Source organism: Erythrolamprus reginae, chromosome Z, assembly GCF_031021105.1.
Source record: "Erythrolamprus reginae isolate rEryReg1 chromosome Z, rEryReg1.hap1, whole genome shotgun sequence".
NCBI lineage: Eukaryota > Metazoa > Chordata > Lepidosauria > Squamata > Dipsadidae > Erythrolamprus > Erythrolamprus reginae.
This window is the reverse complement of record NC_091963.1, coordinates 90113975-90134765: the sequence shown is the minus strand read 5'-3', so window position 1 is coordinate 90134765 and position 20791 is coordinate 90113975. Positions and strand designations below refer to the sequence as shown.

General features: G+C 43.4%; 1 protein-coding gene across 5 annotated transcripts in view; it reads right to left on the bottom strand.

Moving 5' to 3' along the window:
* GALNT1 (polypeptide N-acetylgalactosaminyltransferase 1) overlaps positions 1-20352 on the bottom strand; it is an 89517-nt gene extending 69165 nt beyond the window's left edge. For 2 of the 5 annotated variants that reach the window (XM_070729208.1, XM_070729209.1), the window contains exons 1-3: positions 19760-20330; positions 8540-8764; positions 1796-1970 (exon numbers count right to left, since the gene is read on the bottom strand). In XM_070729208.1, coding sequence (XP_070585309.1) covers positions 1796-1970; positions 8540-8678 — 314 coding nt within the window. In that variant the 5' untranslated portion in view covers positions 8679-8764; positions 19760-20330. Of the gene's footprint in view, positions 1-1795; positions 1971-8539; positions 8765-19759 lie in introns of all 5 variants that reach the window. The other 3 variants (XM_070729212.1, XM_070729211.1, XM_070729213.1) reach the window with 3 other exon arrangements.
* Between the last annotated feature and the right edge of the window lie 439 nt (positions 20353-20791).

The window sequence follows — 20791 nt, the reverse complement described above, 5'->3', positions numbered from 1 at the left end:
ATCCCAATCATGAAGATTGGTTACCTCACACAATTTTATTTTAAAGCCTTTCTGATAAGATGAGTTGATAATACAATGAGCTAAGATAGAAAATGTTTAAGGTAAACTCTATAGAGGTACTCCTCGACTTACGACAATTTGTTCAGCAACTATCCAATTATGGCAGCACTGAACAAATTGTACTTATGATTTATTTCCAAAGTTATAGCATTGCAGTGTCTTTGTAGTCACATGATAAAAATTAGGCACTTAGCCACCTGTCTGCATAAAGTTTCAATACTCTCCACCTGCCAATCTCCCCCCATGTATGCCTTTTTGGCTCCCTGCACTCTTGCGCAGGAGGTTAGACTAGAAGACATTGAAGGTCTTCCAGCTCTGTTATTCTGTATTCTTATGCTTTCTAAAACACCATTTTGCCTGCTACTTCTATGAAACAGTTAAATTATGGAATGTTACATTCCTCATAATCTTCAAGCTTCATTTAAAACAAAAATTCAAACATGCAATGTAAATTCAATTAAACGTAGATTGTAATATTAGAAAAGATTTACTACTATAAAATCTCCAAAGATGCCAAGAATCAACAACATATATATTAACTTATATATATCTAATTATTTTCTCCTTCTGCATAACGGTTCTCTATGCAATATTAATTTTTTTAACCTAACACTACTATGTATTCACATATTCAAAGGCTTAAATAAAATCTTCAAATAATTTCAAAACAATGATCAAATAAAACTAAGTCTAGTTGAATGAAAAAAGCAATTTTTATTTATCAATCAAGTCAAGGATCTAAAAATGATATTGCCAGAGGCTTTGCTTTTCATATGTTAATTGCAGTGGTTGGTCATAGATAAAATGCAGTCCCCTTTTTTACTATTTTTTATAATTGGCAAGAGATCCAAGTTCATTACAAATATATCATAACATTAATTTTAAAAATAAATTTTAAAATTAAAATTAAATCTCCCCATAGGGTCTATTCCACTAGTTCCCAACCTTTATTTGGCCATACCTCACCATTTCTAAAATACTGATGCCCCTCCACCCCGTGACATGTAATTCATACTATTCAAAAAGTGAACTCCTCCTACTTACACAGAGGAAGCCTAAAAGGCCATTAACTTGGGTTAACAAGGTTCCAATTGCCCCCATTAAAAATCAAATTGCCCTCCATAGGGCATGGACCCCACATTGGGAACAACTGGTCTATTCATTTCATATATTGCTACATAAAGATATTATTCCACTTAGTAAGAGAGATAAAGAGATAATTGGATTACCATAGAACAACTAGATAGTTATGATGTGGGGTATCATGAAGAAAATGCATGCATTCAGTGAATTTTTCTGCCAGTTCTACCAACTTCTCTTACTATATAACCCTAATGGCAATTAAATGTAAATGATTTCCCCTGCTCTGATTTAGAATAAGACACCAGTTAGGTATGTATATCTGATGATGGAGAGGCAGCTTGACAAAACTTGATTCTTACTGATTAAATCTACTTGCTATTAGTGCCTGGGGAGACCAACGTCTTTTGCTGGAGAAATGAGGGTCTCTAGATGCTGGTGTTAATTTAATTGGACACTTTATTTTATTCTAACTAGAGATGAAAGGAGTATATCTTGGCTGCTTCATTTCCCAGGATAAAAATAAAATTGTGCCCTTTAGTATACTCCAATATTCCATCCAATCCCCATATCCAACCTTTTTATTTTATTTATAAAATTTTGAAAATGTCTATCTCCCCCATAGAGGGACTTGGTGTACAATAAATGAACTTACCCTTCCAGCCTAACATCAGGTAAAGATCTGTTGAGTGCAATAATTTCACTGGCCATTAAATTAAACTGGTTGATTTTAAACATTTCCTTCATTTTCTCTTGGTCTTCTTTAGCAATGGCAACTGGTTTCCCCATTTCTCCTGGACCTTCATGAGGTCTTTGCACTGATTCTGGAACTAATAAAGTATTATCATAACTACGCAATTTAAAAGGGACCATAATGTCTGTACTTAATATACTACAATGCTATAATCTTAATAAATATTGAAGAAATATGCAGCACTGAGAAGGCTATGTGAAATAAACCTTGAAACAGGATAAAAGTATTTTGGTGTAAAATGCAAACATTAATTCTTCATAACATTTATACATAATGGCTGCATATCTATAAATGTAATTCTCTCAAAGGTTACTTGTTCATTGCACATATACACTAGACTAGTGATGGAGAATCTTTTTTGGTTTGTGTGCCAAAAGGGTGTGTGTGAGTGTGCTAGTATTCCCTCCCCACCACGCATGCACACACCCCATGCTGCCCCTGTGCACGTACACAATCCCCCCTGTCCCTGCACATGCACACAAACCTCACTAAAGCCTGGGGTAGTTAAAAAACGGGCAAACTGGAAATTGGAAAAAACGGATTTCTGGTTTGCCCGTTGTGGTATTTTTCGCATTAAGGGGCTTCGGGAAGCTTCTCTGAAGCCTCCGGAGTGTGAAAAACAGCACAATGGGCAAACTGGAAGTCTGTTTTTCCCAATTTCCAATTTGCCTACTGGGCAAGTTTGCACTCCAGGGCTTTTGGCCTCCGGAGGACAAAATGACCTTCCCCAAGGCTGGAAATCAGCTGGTTAGTGCATGCATGCATACTGAAGCTGACATAGGGCAGAGTAAACTTGCTTGTACAAAAGATTACCCCAAAATGGCTGAAGCTTGTAACCTCAAAGTCTAAAGCAGTTGCAATGCAGAAAAACTGCTCCATAAAAAGACAATTGACATTTGAGAACATCCTAAAGCTGAATATATTTGATTTTTAAAAAAAGCTCTAGGGATGTACAGTATTTTTTTTTTTGCTCTAATAATACACAATCTGCTCAAAGTTGCCCAAAAGGTATAATTTATTATAGTTAGTGCTGCAGCATGAACTGGCTTGTACAGAAGATTACCCCAAAATGGCTGAGGCTCATAATCTCAAAGTGCAAAGCAGTTGCAATGTAGAAAAGCTGCTGCATAAAAAAACAACTCACTTCAAAGATCTCATGTTTGCATTGAAGCTATTCTACATTATATCAAAAATTATGACAGAATTTCCCAGATATCTATTTCTCCGTCACGGCTTATCAAAAGCAGTTAGACATCTTTTTGAGCATAGAAAACAGATAAAAATAATTACGGTAGACTAAAATTAAAATCACAATAGCCTTCAGTAAGTATTTCAGCTTCTCAATACTTATACAGGTAGTCCACAACTTATGACAACAGCAGTTCAGAATTATGACTGACTTGGAAATACCGCAATTCTGGTCTTTGTCACTAAACATGACACCATCTGCCAAGAGGACTAGTTGTCTGAAGAGGGAAGGGTTTTCAGGTTTTCAAGCTCTAAAAAAAATCGACTTTGTTTCTATACCCTGCTGAAATAATCCTTCAGCAAACAGTTCTTTTAGCCAATAACCATAGAGAAGAGGAAGTCAAAATCCAAGCAGAGAATGGAGAGTCAGTATAATAAAGTAAGTATGGGGTGCCTTAAGCCCTGATTAGATTTTTGTGTCACCGCACTGTCAGGGAAAGTTATTTGGAGATGATTGCATAACTGTTGCATTTATACTTCTGCAAATGTTAATGATCTGCCTAGAGCAGTGATGGCAAACCCATGGCATGGGTGCCATAGGTCAGTGATTTTCAACCTTTTTTGAGCCGCGGCACATTTTTTACATTTACAAAATTCTGGGGCACACCACCAACCAAAATGACACAAATCTAATAAATAAATAAATAAATAAATAAATAAATAAATAAATAAATAAATAAATAAATACATACATACATACATACATAAATAGCCCCCTCATATATACAATCCCATGTAACATCCCCTTATAAATACCTGTACAGTCAATCATCAATCATCCCTCCTGAAATTTATACCACTGTCTCATTTCTGGGTACTTCTCCTGTCTTTCCCCCTTTTCTCTCTCATGTTTCTCATTTCTCTCTCTTCCTCCCTTTTCCCCTCATTCCTTCTCTCCCTCCCTTTCTCTCTCTTTCCTTTCTCTCTATCCTTTCTATCTCTCACTTGTTCTTTCTCTCCCTCCCTTTCTGTCTCTTTCCTTTCTCTCATTCCCTCTTTGTCTCCTGGGGCTGACTGCGCCTGCCCCCCACCCCCCACCGCGGAGGAAAGCATTTGGCATCGGCACCGCCAACCCCCCCTCCACGAGCAGCAAAAGCCTCAGCGACGGAGCCGAAAGGCAAACGGCGCGATCCGTCACTTAGGCTTTTGCTGCTCCTGGAGGGGGGGAGGATTTTCTCCTCCCCACCCCCCCAGCAGCCAAACGTCGCTGAGGCTTTGGGCATCGGCGCCTTCCCCTCCACGAGCAGCAAAAGCCTCAGCGACGGAGCCGAAAGGCAAACGGCATGCCCCGTTGCTGAGGCTCTTGCTGCTCGTAGAGGGGTGGCGCTGATGCTCCCTCTCGCCGCCCCCATCTCCCCGCGACCGCCTGGGGCAGCTGCAGCCGGCACGCTCCCGCTCCCACCGCCAGTGCCCTCCCGCCGGGCCCAAAGGACACTTGCCGCCGACGCCAGGGAACTCCAGCTGGGCGGGGCGCTGCCGGTGCCTCCGAGCTCCCACTCGCAGCTGTCCCCCGGCTCCTGCCTGATGCCGCGGTTTCTGGCACTCTCCTGCTGGGCCCCAAAGAAGGAAGGAAGGAAAAAGGAGGTGCGAAGAATCAAGCTCTCCTTTTTCCCGCCTTCCTTCTTTGGGGCCCAGCAGGAGAGCGCCAGAAACCGCGGCAACGGGCAGGAACCGGGGGACAGCTGCGAGTGGGAGCTCGGAGGCACCGGCAGCGCCCCGCCCAGCTGGAGCTTCCCTAGGAGCTTGGCGGCACACCTGACTGTGTCTCGCGGCACACTAGTGTGCCGCGGCACACCGGTTGGGAAACGCTGCCATAGGTGACACACGGAGCCATATCTGCTGGTGTGTGAGCTGTTGCCCTAACGCTGCTCCAACGTGCATGTGTGGGCCAGCTGATTTTTGGCTCACACAGAGGCTCTTGGAGGGCATTTTGACTTCCAGAGAACCTCCAAGGGATGGGGAAGGGTGTTTTCACCAGAGAAACTTTTGGAGCCTGGGGAAGGTGAAAGAGAATCATACTGGGCCCACCACAAGTTGAGAAACAGGCAATTTCCAGTCTCCAGAGGACTTTGGGGGGGGGGGAGCTGTTTTTGCACTCCCCGTGCATTGAATTATGGATGTGGGCACTCACGCATGTGCATGCATGCTCTTTCGGCACCCAAGGAAAAAAAGGTTCACCACCAATAGAAGTACTCAAACAAACCTTCCAAACAAAAAGTAGGATCAACCAACGAGTATGCAGAATGAGTACCTCCACACAATAAATAGCTGAAATTTGAAGGTTTGCATATCAGCCAGTTTATGCTTAATCATCAACTTCTTCACAGCATAGTTATGCATTGATATATATTCTGTTGCAGATGAGTCTAAATCAAGATTCAGAAGGTGGGGGGTGGAGCTGCCTTTGGAAGGTTCAGAGCAGAGCGCACGTGCCTGGATTTGGGGAGGGAGAGTTTTCAGTTCTGACCAGAGCCTCCCAGGGTCTCCTCTACCTTATCCTCTTATCTGGGGTTCTGTCCAGTTAAAAGCTATAACTAGGAGTTCAGTTGTTTGATAAAGCAATCACATGGTTCACTTATAACTGCTTCACTCAATTACCATGATTTTAGTTGTAATTGTTGTCATAGGTTGAGGATTATTTATCATTGAGGAGAATCATGTAATTATTCATCATTACTGAGAAGTCAGCATGGAAAAAAGAAATTGCTTTATTTCCATTTGACTTTCCACTTCAGTATACACAAGTAAAAACATTTATTTTATTTATTGGAATTTCTCAAACAAAAATGAGAACAAGAATAAGAATATATATATACAATGACAACGATAGGCATGTTAATTCACACCGCCTCTACTGACTACTTAAGTATGAGGTAAGGTCGACGGAAGTCAATTTGTGACTGAAACTGAAAATTTGTAGCTTTGACAACTGATATAGGTAGGGCAACATCATGGTTGTCACTGCAAGAAGACCGAATCAAGTGTGAACACTGTTTAAATTTCTATCTCTCCTTCATTTTGAAAACTCAAATTAAAAATCAACTTGCCTCTGCAAAGCGTATTTTGTCGTTTCCCCTTCTCCGTCCTGAAGAACCAGGAAGACGCAATGTCTTCCTGGTTCTTGAGGACGGAGAAGGGGAAACGACAAAATACGCTTTGCAGAAAACTGTCTCTGACAACTTTGCAACCAATTATATATCCAAGATTATTTTTCATTTTCATTTCATTTCTTTTTTGGTCTAATAGTTAAGACAACTTTGCAACCAATTATACAGTGATCTCTCGATTAGCGCGGGGGTTACGTTCCAAGACCTCCCGCGCTAACCGATTTCCGCGTTATACTGGATGCGGAAGTAAAAACCACCATCTGCGCATGTGCGCCATTTTTTCATGGCCGCACATGCGCAGATGGTGGAGTTTGCGTGTGGGCGGCGGGGAAGACCAAGGGGAGGTTCCTTCAGCCGCCCAACAGCTGATCTGCTCCGCAGCGCGGAAGCGGCGAGGAGCCGAAGATGGGGTTTCCCCGTTGCCGCGCTGCGGAGCGGATCAGGTGTTGGGCGGCTGAAGGAACCTTCCGTTGGTCTTCCCGCCACCCAGGCAAAGGGGAAACCCCAAGATCACTTGCCGCTTGCCGTATTGCAGCTTGGAGCCTTGCTTCGCCTCCTTCGCTGCAATACGGCAAGCGGCAAGCTGCCTGGGCGGCGCTGGGGCCATGCGGAGCCGCTCCTCTAGGGGGGCGTGGACCGGCAAGGTGCCCTCCGCTCTCTCTCTTTCTCTCCCTGTTACCGGTGTGGTATAAGAGAGAGAAAGAAAGAGAAAGGAGGGCGACTTGCCAGTCCACGCCCCCCTGGATGAGCGGCCCCGCATGGCCCCAGCGCCGGACTCCGTTGCCGAACACCGAAACCGGAAGGGGCGAGGTGGGGGGGGGAGAACGGGAGGCTCAGCATTCCGTCAGTCGCAGCGCTGGCTGTCAACTTTTCTTTTTAGCACTGGGGAGGCAAGTCAGCTCCTGCCCAGTTTTAAAAAGAAAAGTTGACAGCCAGCGCTGCGGCTGACGGAATGCTGAGCTTCCCGTTCTCTCTCCGCCCCCTCGCCCCTTCTCCCCCCTTTGTTCCTAGGAGAAGTGCTGGTGAGGAGCAGAAGGTCTGTCTTGCCTCAATCCCCAGCACTTCTCCTAGGAACACAGGGAGGCGAAGGGGCGAGGGGGGGGGGGAGAGAAAACGGGAGGCTCAGCATTCCGTCAGTCGCAGCGCTGGCTGTCAACTTTTCTTTTTAGCACTGGGGAGGCAAGTCAGCTCCTGCCCAGTTTTAAAAAGAAAAGTTGACAGCCAGCGATTGTTCCGCTGCCGCCAGCATGGCCTGGCTGGCAGCGGAAGATGTAACGGAGCCCACGGGGGATTCGCCTTCCTCCCACCCGCAGCCGAGACTGATCGTGGGCTCCTTCGCAACCTCGGAGAGCTTCCAGGGCATGAAAGCTCACGAAAACCAGGAAGCTCTCCGAGGTTGCGAAGGAGCCCACGATCAGTCTCGGCTGCGGGCGGGAGGAAGGCGAATGCCACGGGGCTGGGCTCGGCTCCCCCCTCGGCTCCCCCCCCTTACCAACCCCGCCGCGGAAGGCTCCATTCTGTTCCCTGCCGGCCCGATTGAGCGGCCGGCGGTCTCCATTCAGGGAACCGGCACCCAGCGTCCCCACGCCGCCTCCACCTCCCGATAATGCGCCCGACCTCTGCCTCTCTCTTTCTCTCTCATATACCACGCCGGCAACAGGGAGAGAAAGAGAGAGAGAACTAGCGTGGACTTATTTTTTATTTTTTAATATTTTATTTTAATATTTTATTTTTTTAATTAATATTTTTTGAAAAACCGCGTTGCAGCGTTTCGCGCTAATCGAGACCGTGCTAATCGAGGGATCACTGTATATCCAAGATTATTTTTCATTTTCATTTCATTTCTTTTTTTGGTCTAATAGTTAAGCACCAGGCTAAAAAAGCAGGAGACTGAGATCTAATCCAGTCTTAATCATGAAAGTCACTCCTTCTCAGTTCTCCAATTCACAAGTTTGTTGTGGAGAAAATGGTAGTAGTATTTAGCTATGTTTGCCAACTTGCTCTACTTTCAAATTAATAAAGACAGTATAGAAACAAACAAACAAAACTGCTGCGATTCATGCTGATTCACTTTTGAAAAGGAATGGAATTCACTTTGCAATACAATATAGTTGGAAGAGATCTACCTCACAATTATTTTGGCCTAGATCACTTTTAATTAAAGGAAACATGCTTTTCTCTTATTAATCCAATCATTTTAACAGTAATATTTCATTATAATTCAGGCTGAATCACTGTCAAGTTTTTTTCAACTCTGGACCCTGAAAGCTCTAAGTAAGTTAATACTTACCATCTCCAGGTGGAAGTCCCCGCTCTTTTTTTTCATCACATTTATTGCATTCACTGAAGTAAAGTAACATAAACATATCCAAAAGGACCCAAACCAATGAAGTGGCCAGGACCACCTTGCAATATGCAAATTTCCTCATGACACTTTTAACTTTAATATAATTTATTTTTTATATTTGTTTTAATAGCACTTTTTGGATCCCACATCCGCCATCATATTCTACATCTATGGAAAAAAGAGGAAAATATTAAATAATTGGAATAATAAAGCATTACTCTCAAAACAAGATGAATTAAAAGGTATCCAATTTTTACACATTACACATAGGTTCCCTGAAAATAGAAAATACTTGAAGTATAGGCATTCCCATTTTATTTTAAACGTGAAGCTTAAATCAATATTAGTAACTATGCAGAGTAAAACAACCTGTAATTTTATTGTTAAAATCAGTAATTAAAATATAATTTTGGACTTCCAGGAAAGAAATGGTGAACTGAAGACAGCTCTATGAAAAACCAAGCTGAAGACTACAGAGACATGAGTAGACCAATTCTTCATTAATTTCTTTCTGGACAAAGAGACAGCTTCATATCATTCACAAGTGTTCCAGACAGCTGCTTCTCATGTGGAGAGTATAGGGGATGGGGCAGGCCAGTCCACAAAACATTCATCTTACTCTGGTAGAGAGGAAGAGAGAGAGAAACAGAAAAGAGAAGAGAAAAGGAAGGAAAGAAAGAAAGAAAGAAAGAAAGAAAGAAAGAAAGAAAGAAAGAAAGAAAACAAAGGGAGCATGGGAAAATTATCTAGGTCCTCAGCAGTCTGGATTCAGGCCCGGCTACAGCACGGAAACTGCTTTGGTCGCGTTGATGGATGATCTCTGGCGGGCCCAGGACAGGGGCTTGTCCTCTGTCCTGGTGCTTCTTGACCTCTCAGCGGCTTTCGATACTATCGACCATGGTATCCTTCTGCACCGACTAGAGGGGTTGGGAGTGGGAGGCACTGTTCTTCAGTGGTTCTCCTCATACCTCTCTGGTCGGTCGCAGTCGGTGTTAGTAGGGGATCAGAGGTCGACCTCTAGGTCTCTCCCTTGTGGGGTGCCTCAGGGGTCGGTCCTCTCCCCCCTGCTATTTAATATCTACATGAAACCGCTAGGTGAGATCATCCAAGGGCATGGGGTGAGGTATCATCAATACGCCGATGATACCCAGTTATACATCTCCACCCCATGTCCAGCCAACGAAGCAGTGGAAGTGATGGGCCGGTGCTTGGAGGATGTTAGGGCCTGGATGAGTGTCAACAAGCTCAAACTCAACCCAGACAAGACGGAGTGGCTGTGGATCTTACCTCCCAAGGACAACTCCATCTGTCCATCCATTACCCTGGGGGGAGAATCACTGGCCCCCTCAGAGAAGGTTCGCAACTTGGACGTCCTCCTCGATCCACAGCTGACATTAGAGAAACATCTTTCAGCTGTGGCGAGGGGGACGTTTGCCCAGGTTCGCCTTGTGCACCAGTTGCGACCCTAGTTGGACCGGGAGCCACTGCTCACAGTCACTCATGCCCTCATCACCTCGAGGCTTGACTACTGTAACGCTCTCTACATGGGGCTACCTTTGAAAAATGTTCGGAAACTTCAGATCGTGCAGAATGCAGCTGCGAGAGCAATCATGGGCTTTCCCAAATATGCCCATGTTACACCAACACTCCGCAGTCTGCATTGGTTGCCGATCAGTTTCCGGTCACAATTCAAAGTGTTGGTTATGACCTATAAAGCCCTTCAGGGCACCGGACCAGATTACCTCAGGGACCGCCTTCTGCTGCATGAATCCCAGCGACCAGTTAGGTCCCACAGAGTGGATCTTCTCCGGGTCCCGTCAACTAAGCAATGACGCCTGGCGGGACCCAGGGGAAGAGCCTTCTCTTTGGCGGCCCCAGCCCTCTGGAACCAACTCCCCCCAGAGATTAGAATGGCCCCCACCCTCCTTGCCTTTCGTAAACAACTTAAAACCCACCTCTGCCACCAGGCATGGGGGAATTGAGATCCTCTTTCCCCCTAGGCCTTTACAATTCTATGCATGGTATGTATGTATGTATGTTTGGTTTTTATATTAATTGATTTTTAATCATCAATACCAAATTACTATTGTACACTGTTTTATTGTCGCTATTAGCCGCCCCGAGTCTCTGGAGAGGGGCGGCATACAAATCCAATAAATAAATAAATAAATAAAATGAAAGGTAGAGGAAGAGAGAGAGAGAAACAGAAAACAGAGAGAGGGAGGGAAAGAGAGACCCATTTGCCCCACTCAGGGAAACCACAATCACAAACCTATACAAAGGGAAACCACAATGTCAAATCCAATTTTTCCAATAGGAATCAATGTAAAAGCAAACAATGCGTGTAAACCCATTAGGAAAATCCAAACTTTAAGGCTTTAAAAAAAAGCAGTGGGCAGACAAAGTGAAGGCTAAAGGAGTGGAGATGGGCAGTGAAGAGAAGCAAGGAATGGAGGTCCTAACGAAGGCTAACGCCACCCCAAATTGCTCCCAAAATCACCCCTCCAGACACTTCCTACGCCGCCCCAAATCACTCCCAAAATCACCCCTCCAAAACCTTCATACGTTGCCCCAAATCACTCCAAAAATCACCCCTTCAAACGCTTCCTACGCCGCCCCAAATCACTCCAAAAATCATCCCTCCAAAAGCTTCAGTTGCCCCAAATCACTCCTAAAATCACCCCTCCAGCCACTTCCTATGCCACCCCAAATCACCTCCAAAATCACCCCTTCCTATGTCACCTCAAATCGAGGTCCTAACAAAGGCAAATGGATCAAAGAAAGACAGCAAACAGCACAGTTGATATGCACTGTTTGCTGTGTTTTTCTAGACATGTGTGCCTGACCCATAGAAACAGCAGAGAATTGGAGAAATGTACATTATGGCAGTATATTAATCCCATGAAGTTTTCTTAAATATAATCACACTAACTCCTTCCAATTATTTAAATAGATCTAATCCAATATGACTAAATCATGGTTTAATTCAGCTGCCTTATCTTAATACTAATAATACAAAAACAGGACGTTGTAGATCATATTTTTACAAATGTGGATTTCTGGAAGTATTCTCTGCTATTTAAAAGAAGATACAATAGCACTGGGCCTCTTCAGATCAAGCATTTATTTTAAAAAGCTTCTTCATTTTGTTAGGTTGACTAGAGCAATAATAAAGTAGTCTTTTTTTAAAAATTAATATCTGTTTTTAATAAATATCTAATAGAATATGAAAAGCATGAGGAAATAGTCATAGGACCGATGATCGCCTGGGCAAAAAACATCGGTCATAGTATTCACTTGGCAGTATGGGAACAAATTTGGATGAGAAATACTAAAATGACTAAATCAATAATTTATAAAGAGAATCACCTAGCACTGAAAAGATTGGCTCACATATATCCAAATTATAATCAATTATGCTAGAAGTGCAAAAAAGAACAAGATGGGCACCTTCTTCCATCAATGATGGTCATGCCCCGAAGCGAAACAATATTGGATGCAACTTAGAAAGTGGTTACAAAAAATAACCAATGTAGAAATTGAATATACACCAGAGTTCTTTCTATTAGGCATTATTAGTAATTTGTATGAGAAAAATGTTAAATATTTGATGTTACACATTATAATGGCCACAAGAATAGCCTACACAAAAAAAAATGGAAAAATCGACAGATCCCCAGTGACAAGGAGATTATTGGGAAAATATATGAATGTGCAGAAATGAACCGTTTGACGATGGAACGGAACGATCAAAAGGACTCAGATTACTATGCTATTTGGATGAACTGGTACAATTGGATACAAAAAAGAAATGCAAATCAACAATAAGTGATAAAATGTCATAAATGTACAAATGTAAAAATGAACAATATATCAATGTAATGTAAATATATGGATGTTAACCCACCAGAAAGTATTAAAAAGTATTATGTAAATATTAAAAATCAATAAAAAAAAATTTTTTTAAAGCAGTCTTTAAAAAATAAGTCTAATAATTTGAACATTGTATAGCAGTGATGGCGAACCTATGGCACAGGTGGCACAGGTAGCACACCGAGCCATATGTACTGGCATGCGAGACATTGCCCTAGCTCAGCTCCAACATGTATATGTGTGCTGGCCAGCTGAATTTTGGCTCGCCTAGAAGCTTTTGGAGGGCATTTTTTGCTTTCAGAGAGCATGGAGATGGGGGGGAGGGAAGGTTTTGGAGCCTGGGGAGGGTGAAACATGAGCCTACTGGGCCCACCAGAAGTTGGGAGACAAGCCGTTTCCAACCTCCAGAGGGCCTCTAGTGGGGTGGAGGAAGCTGTTTTCATCCAACCAGGCATTGAATTATGAGTGTGGGCACATGCATGTGCACATGTTCTTTCGGCACTTGAGGAAAAAAAGGTTCGCCGTCACTGTTCTTTAGCATTTATAGTTATTGGCTTACCTCCTCGTAGCAAGAAATAAACAGCTAATTTCAACAGTTGCCTCCCCCTGAAGTAATTTATCTTGCAGATTTAGTTTCACTTTCATTTTACTATTGTGGACTTGCTGGCAACTTCAATCAATCAGCTGAGTGTCGGGAGGCAAATAATCAGTGGCTTCTGCTAATCAGGCTCTGCTGCTGTTTGCTGCAAGGAGGTAAATTGTTGCTGCACCCCCCATTACTCTTTGGGGGTGACTGGGTGGGACTACATTCAATGTATAAGACAAACCCAAGTGTCTTAAGAACCATTTTCGTTTTACGAACCCGAGCCCGTGACTGTGGGCTTTCTTACTGCGCGTGCGCTCTCGTACTGTGTGCACGCTCTCTGACTGCCGCAGGTATTTCCCTGCCTTGTAATGTCACCACCGGGATTTCCCATTTGATTACAGCCCCCACCGGGATTCCGCGCTTGCAGAAAGCGCTCTTGCAGCCGCTTCGCTGGGAGCGCTTTCTCCCAAGTGCTTCTGGAACGCTCACCCCGCCCCCTCTTGCAGCCCCTTCGCTGGGAGCGCTTTCATCCAGGGCTGTCAGTGAAGGGGCTGCAGGAGAGGCAGGGCGGGCGTTCCCGAAACGCTTGGAAAAAGCGCTCTCGCAGCCGTTTCGCTGGGAGCGCTTTCTCCGAGCGCTTCCGGAACGCCCACCCCGCCCCTCTTGCAGCCCCTTCACTGGTAGCACTATCATTCTGTCAGCGAAGAGGCGGGGCAGGCATTCCGGAAGCACTCGGAGAAAGCGCTCCCAGCGAAGCGGCTAAGAGAGCGCTTTCTTGGAGCGCTTTGGGAATGCCTGCCCTGCCTCTCCTGCATCCCCTTTGCTGACAGCCCTGGACGAAAGCACTCCCAGCGAAGGGGCTGTGAGAGGGGCGGGGGCGGACATTCCTGAAGCACTCAGAGAAAACCCTCTCACAGCCCCTTCGCTGGGAGCTCTTTCGCTGAGCCAGCCTCTTCGCAGCCACCCCTCTGATCCAGCCCCACCCTCCCAAATGGTGGGGCTGCCACGTCCCGGCGAATTCCATCCCTTTTGCCAAGACAAGAGGATAGTGGCGGCGGTGGCGGTTTCCCTTTGAGAAGCAGCAGCAGCACCGGGAAAGTCACATCCACCCCCCTGCTACCCCCCGCCCCTGAACAAGGATCCGAATGCCGGTAGTAATGGGCAAAAGAAGTGAGTTTTGGGCTTGCATGCATTATTCGCTTTTCCATTGATTCCTATGGGAAACATTGTTTCATCTTACGAACTTTTCACCTTATGAACCACGTCCCGGAACCAATTAAGTTCGTAAGACGAGGTATTACTGTATTTAAATTGCAATCTTTATTTGCTTCTGGTGCTTTCTAGCATCCAACCTTCAAAGACCCATCTTATCATGTTGTTTTTCTTCTAAGAGCAAAAAACATGAATAGTTTCCCATGGGAAAGTTTCTTATATAGTGATACAGCAGTAGTCAATTTCTTCAAAACTTGTCAAATTTGATACTCGATACATTTTGATATGAAAATATTGTTCCGATACTCAATGTGCTGAGTACTTGAACATGTTTGTTTAGTACTCAATATGCTACAATAGGAAGAGGAAGATGAACAGGAAGTTGAGCATGCAAGGAAATTCGCTGCAAAAAGAAATGAGTGATAGCTGTAAGGGAAGACAGGAATTTGGCCTTGCTGGAAAGTCATTGACATAGGAAAAGGAATAGACAGAAAGTCTTTGCCAGCTGAGACATGGTAAGTTAAGTGGTTTGTTTGCTAGTCATTTTTAGTACTTGTTGCACCTCCTGGAACCAATTAACTATGAATACCAAGGTACAGTTGTATTCAATTTAAAAATGATATTTTATTAAATCCATCGTGACCCTTCTTTCATTTAAAATATTCTAAAATCAACATTCAAACTAGCTCTTTGCTATTAATTCTGAATTTAAAAACTATTAAGCTCGTCCTTAAAATTTCTTTCAGTAAGGATTGGAAGATATAGTGGAAGACACTAAAGATTCAGAAAGATCTTGGTATAGAGCAGTGATGGTGAACCTATGGCACGGGTGGCACAGGTGGCACATGAAGCCATATCTGCTGGCACGCAAGCCATTTCCCAAACTCGGCTCCAATGTGCATATGTGTGCTGGCTAGCTGATTTTTGGCCCGCACAGGGGCTCTGGGAAGGCATTTTTGGCTTCCAGAGAGCATCCGGGGGGATGGGGGAGACCATTTTTACACTCCCCTGGCTCTAGGAAAGCCTGGGGGAGGGCCAAACATGAGCCTACTGGACCCACCAGAAGTTGAGAAACATGCTGTTTCCGGCCTCCAGAGGGTCTCAAGGGGATGAGGAAAGCTGTTTTCACCCTCTCCAGGCATTGAATTATGGGTGTGGGCACTTGTGCATGTGCAATAGTGCGCCCACACACTCTTTTGGCACTCGAGAAAAAAAAGGTTCGCCATCACTGGTATAGAGAAATGAACCCAGTCAAAGATGCAGTTCAGTAGTGGAAAAAGAGAGATCCTGTGCTTAGGTAGCAAAACCTAAATGCACTGTAGAAGTACCTGACTCAATAATAGAAGCTGTTCAAGAGGGGTAGGTGTCCTAGTGGACCATCACTTCAGTATGAGCTTGCACTGTTTCACAGATGTCAAAAAAGCCAATGAAGTTTTGAGCTATATTAACAGAGAGCTATCATCAAGATTATGAGAAATGATAGTACAAAGGTCACCCAGAAAGTAATGCACCACATTTTTTTCTCAGCCTACAGTAATGGTATGAATGCGAAACTTTAGATATACATTATTTGAATTGTCAGTGGTGCATGTGTAAATTTTGTGTTTCTTCAATCAGATAGCGTAGCTGCAGCAGTGTTTCAAAATGGTGTATGTAAGTGATGTACGTTATGAGCAGCGTGTCGTTATTTAATTTCTCACTGCAGAGAAAGAAACTGTCAGGAACATTCACAAATGTTTGTGTACAGTTTATGGAGAATCTGCAGTCGACAGAAGTATAGTTAGTCACTGGACATTAGAGGAGGCCATTAGAAGACAGTGCACAGTGAACGGGACAGAGATTACATGGAAAAATAGGGAGTGTAGAAGAAACGCCATTCTTTCTTCTAAGTTTCATTGTGCTCCATTGAAGAAAAAAATGTGGTGCATTACTTTCTGGGCAACCCTCGTACAACTCTATACTGTACTATTGGGGCCAGACTTGGAACTCTGAGTCCAGTTCTGGTTCTATGACATGATGGCTGTCTTCCAGTACTTGAAGAGCACTCATAGAGACTGAGGGTTGAGTTATTCTCCAAAGTACCTGAAAGCAGGAGAAGAAACAATAGGTGGAAGTTCCTTATAGGACCCTTCATGAAACTAAAGAGAAATTGTTGTGGGTGCTGCATTGCTGGTGGTTTTCAAGAAAAGATTAAATAGTTTTTTGCCTTGGGCAGGAAATCAGGTTAGAATGTCTCCAAGATCCCTTCCAATCCTATGATTCTATAACCTTAATGGCAAACCTATGGCAAACTTACCACAGGTGACACATGGAGCCATATCAAGGGGAACGCGAGGTCCTATGTTAGCTTCAGTATGCATGCACGTGCTAGCCAGCTGATTTTCAGCCTTGGGGAAGGCCCTTTCACCCTCCGGAGGCTTCAGGGAAGCTTCCCTGAAGCCCCGGAGTGCAAAAAACCCACCCAAACGACAAACCTAAAATTAGAAAAAACGGACTTCCGGTGGTGTGCCTGTTTCACACTCTTGTGCTTCAGAGAAGCTTCCCTGAAGGCTCCAGAGTGCAAAAAGCAGCACAACAGGCAAACAGAAGTCCATTTTTCTGAACTTCCAGTTTGCCTGTTTTGCCATTTTTTCACCACCCCGTGCATGCGGGGCGGATGTGGGAGATTGTGCGCATGTGCAGAGGCAGCATGGATATGCATGGGGGGGGATGGGTGTGGCACATGTAGCACACACACAAATGCCCCTTTTGGCATGCGAACCATAAAAGGTTTGCCATCACTGTTCTATAATTTCAGCTGTAACATCACTACTTCTTCAGAAGCATCTTTAATTTGTAATGTCCTCACTGGAAATCAGCAAAAGTTAATTTTCTCATCCTTAATTTTATTCTTAATTTCAGATTTTTTTTCCAAACCAATTTTGATTAACATGAATGGTAAATCATCAATCTCAATTGAAATAGCTATTAGGAACTTTTTTCTTTCAGTTAACTGAACAATAGTTTAGAGCTGAGGAAATCAAATAATTTTTAACACTGAGTACAATACTGTTACCCACATATAATCAACTAAAATAAAGTGGAAGCAAAAGAAAATATATTTTCAAAATTGCATTCAAATGGATGAAATAACAAGTGATAATTTAATTATGCTTAAATTTAGTAATCTGGGTTGTAATTATGTATGTGCCTTGAATCTTTCAACTACATAGATTATCACTGCAAACTGTGGAAGAACCAAGATTGAATTTAATTCCTTTTTCCCATAAATAAGGTACAAGTCACAATTTAGTATTGTATTGTTAAAAAAAAGTTTCTATAATTTAAGGGTTACATTATATAAGTTACAATACCAAGGCTGCAAATTCATACAAATATTCTGATCAAACACTAGATATAATCTAGATATTATAGATTAGAAATAAATGAAAGATTGGTAAAGTAAAAGTATAATATTACATTTCAGTCAATGGCCCTGGAAAGATCTGTGGGAGTTAAAGCAATGAAACAGCTTGCTTTCTGAGGTCATGGTTTCAAGTATCCCACATATACCGGGTGGTCTGAAAAATGTGGGCATAGAAGTAAGTTTTGGTGGATGAATAATGCATATAAGTTCCTGTGGCATTGCTCTCATGAAAAATATACTGGCAATACAAGTAAAAAAGGAGAGTCAACAAATTCAGAATTTTATCAAATTGGGAGTGAAGTTACATAAATGGATTCTCTCCATGCATACATGAGGCAAAACTTATAATTGTCTAAATTGTCTTATTTTGTTTAAACTTAAAAACTCTCATCGCTAGTGACTACATGGACACAAACCACACTTTTTTTTTGGCAGCAACAGGAAATGGTTTACTGCTATCTTCTCCCAAGATATTTTTCAATTGCTTAGTGCCGTGATGGTGAACCTGTGGCACGTGTGCCACAAGTGGGACATAGAGCCATATCAGTGGGCACACGAGTTCAGATCTGGCACACATGTGTACCAGCCACCTGATTTTTGGACCCTTTGGACCCACTAGCAATTGGGAAGCAGCCTGTTTTCGACCTCTGGAGGGGTGGAGAAGGCTCGTTTCTTGCTCTCTCCAAGCTTCAGAGCTTTTCTAGGACCCTGGAGAGGGGAAAAATGGAGCTTCCGGTTCAACCTGAACTTGGCAAATGGGCCATTTTCTGCCTCAGGAAGGCCTCCAAGGCGGAAGGCCGTTTTTGCTCTCTACAGGCTTCTAGAAAGCCTCTGAACCCTTGGGAGAATAAAAAACAGGTATGCCATTGCGGGCCAGAAGGGGGGGGTCACACACACATGCAAGGGTGGGCCACATAGTATTATGGGTGTGGGCACATATGTGTGTGGCCCCCCCCCCACTTTTGGCATGCAAACCAAAAAAGATTCGTCATCATTGACCTAGTGTAATTCACAAGCCCTGGCACTCTGTAAAATCTTCTCTCCAAGTCCAAGTGGAAAGTAAATCCTAATGCTTTAAACATATATAATTCAGTTTTAAGGACTGTAGCTTTAAACAACCTGCCAGTGTAAATTCATCAAGCTGTTAAATAATCCAGAAAAAATAGTTCAAATCAGTGCTTTAACACTTGGTGGATCACGATTTTCCCTGGGCAACCTTCAAATTTCTATATGTGGAGACCATGGGGGGGAAAAAACCTGAAAGAAGTACAAAATAAGATATAATCTATGAGCAGCAGCTCAGGAAAGCTAGATAGTGAACTAATCCATACTTTGACAGATAGATGAAGAGTTCTACATTCTACTGCAACAACAAAAACACTCACTAAATCCCTGTCAAAAATAATCATACAATGCTTCTTGGTATATTAGAAGCACTTGAACCTGCATTTTTTATTGTGATGAAGAGCAGTAACAGGTTGCTACTGGTACGGTAAAGAACAGCACACATGTATACATCCCAGCATGTTTTTCCTTCTGCACATGCACAGAAAGCAAAATTTTGCAAGGTGACATGCGCGTGAGTTTTTGCCAATTTTTTGCTTCTGTGCATGCGCAAAAGCAAAAAAACCACCAAAATCTCACATGTGCATGCATTCTCCCGCAAGATTTTGCTTCTTGCACATGCGCAGAAGCAAAAACACACTGGGACACGCACAAACACAAGTTAAATGTCACCAGGCATGGGGGGAATAACTATCTCTTCCCCCACCAGCACCTTTTTTGCTGACTGTAATATATGAGAATGGTGTAATTGTGCAGTATGATTGCTTTTAATATCTATGGGTTTTAAATCTCGTTTTTTAATTTTATTGGATTTGTATTCTATGTATTGTATATTGTTGTTACTGTGAGCCGCCCGAGTCTTGGGAGAGAAGCGGCATACAAATCTAATAAATCTTAACCTTAAATGAAGCTGCACGTGCAGTACACTGATAGTAGCAGTAATAGGAATTTGCCCCTGATGAAGAGGTGTGAACACATTTAAAAGGAGACTACTACAGGCGAATAATGAGAATAAACTCACCTCCATTAAGCTTTACTCTGCCCAAGCAGGTCTGTTGCCAAGGGACGACTTCGTGGATGATATTCCGCCAAGTAGTATTTCCAGGCGGTGGGCAATAATGGGCCCAGAAATTATTCCAGAATCAGCTGTCTCCAAAATTTTCAAAATGCCAGGGCTAAACATAGGTTTTCCCCTTACAGGTCGTGTCTCGCTCTCTCAAATGCCATGGGGAATTGGGAGCGCAACGACTGAGAGAGAAAGAGAGATGGAAGACGACCGATCACCTCCCATTAACTAAGATCGCCTCAGAAAAGGTTCTGCACACCTACACTGGCTCCTTCGGTACCATCCGAACATCACTATCCCCGACAAGGTGCTTGCCCAGGCCTCATCGTTAACTCGGATTCCTTTCTTCTGCGCCACTTCTCCTCAGATGGCAGCCACCTGCTTCTCGGCCGGAACACAGGAGAGACGTTGACAGTCCTATCTAACCAGCAAATTTGTCAGCTCCGACAGTTCATCGTCTTGAGACCAAACTCGCCATTTTCAAAGTCACTGAATCCAGGTTGCAACGCCTCCTTGCCGCTTGAGAACATGCTATTCCCGCCCACAATGACCGGATGTGTTGGTCACGTGATCCAGCTCGAGCTGCTTTCTCTGGAGAGGATGAAAGCTGGGAGACCCGAGCGCAGATTCATTCGTGAGGGTGTATCATAAGGGAGCGCTATCTTAATCCTATCCGATCCTATACAGACTATCTTAAGTTGAAGCTAAACCAAAGAGAACTGTATAATAAATAAGAACAAAAGGACAGGGACGGTAGGCACGCTGGGGCGCTTATGCACGCACCCTTGCAAACCTATTTTCTTCGATCGAGATTGGACCGTTTTACTATACGTTTATATCTATTGTTTGCCCCTGTATCATTGCGGTTGAAGCTAAAGCAGTCGTTAACAGATAGGACGTTGTAGCAGACAATTTTATGTACTAAACTTAGTACAAGACTAAATAAAAAATAAGCTTAATAGAAGAAAATGTATTTATCTTCCCTCC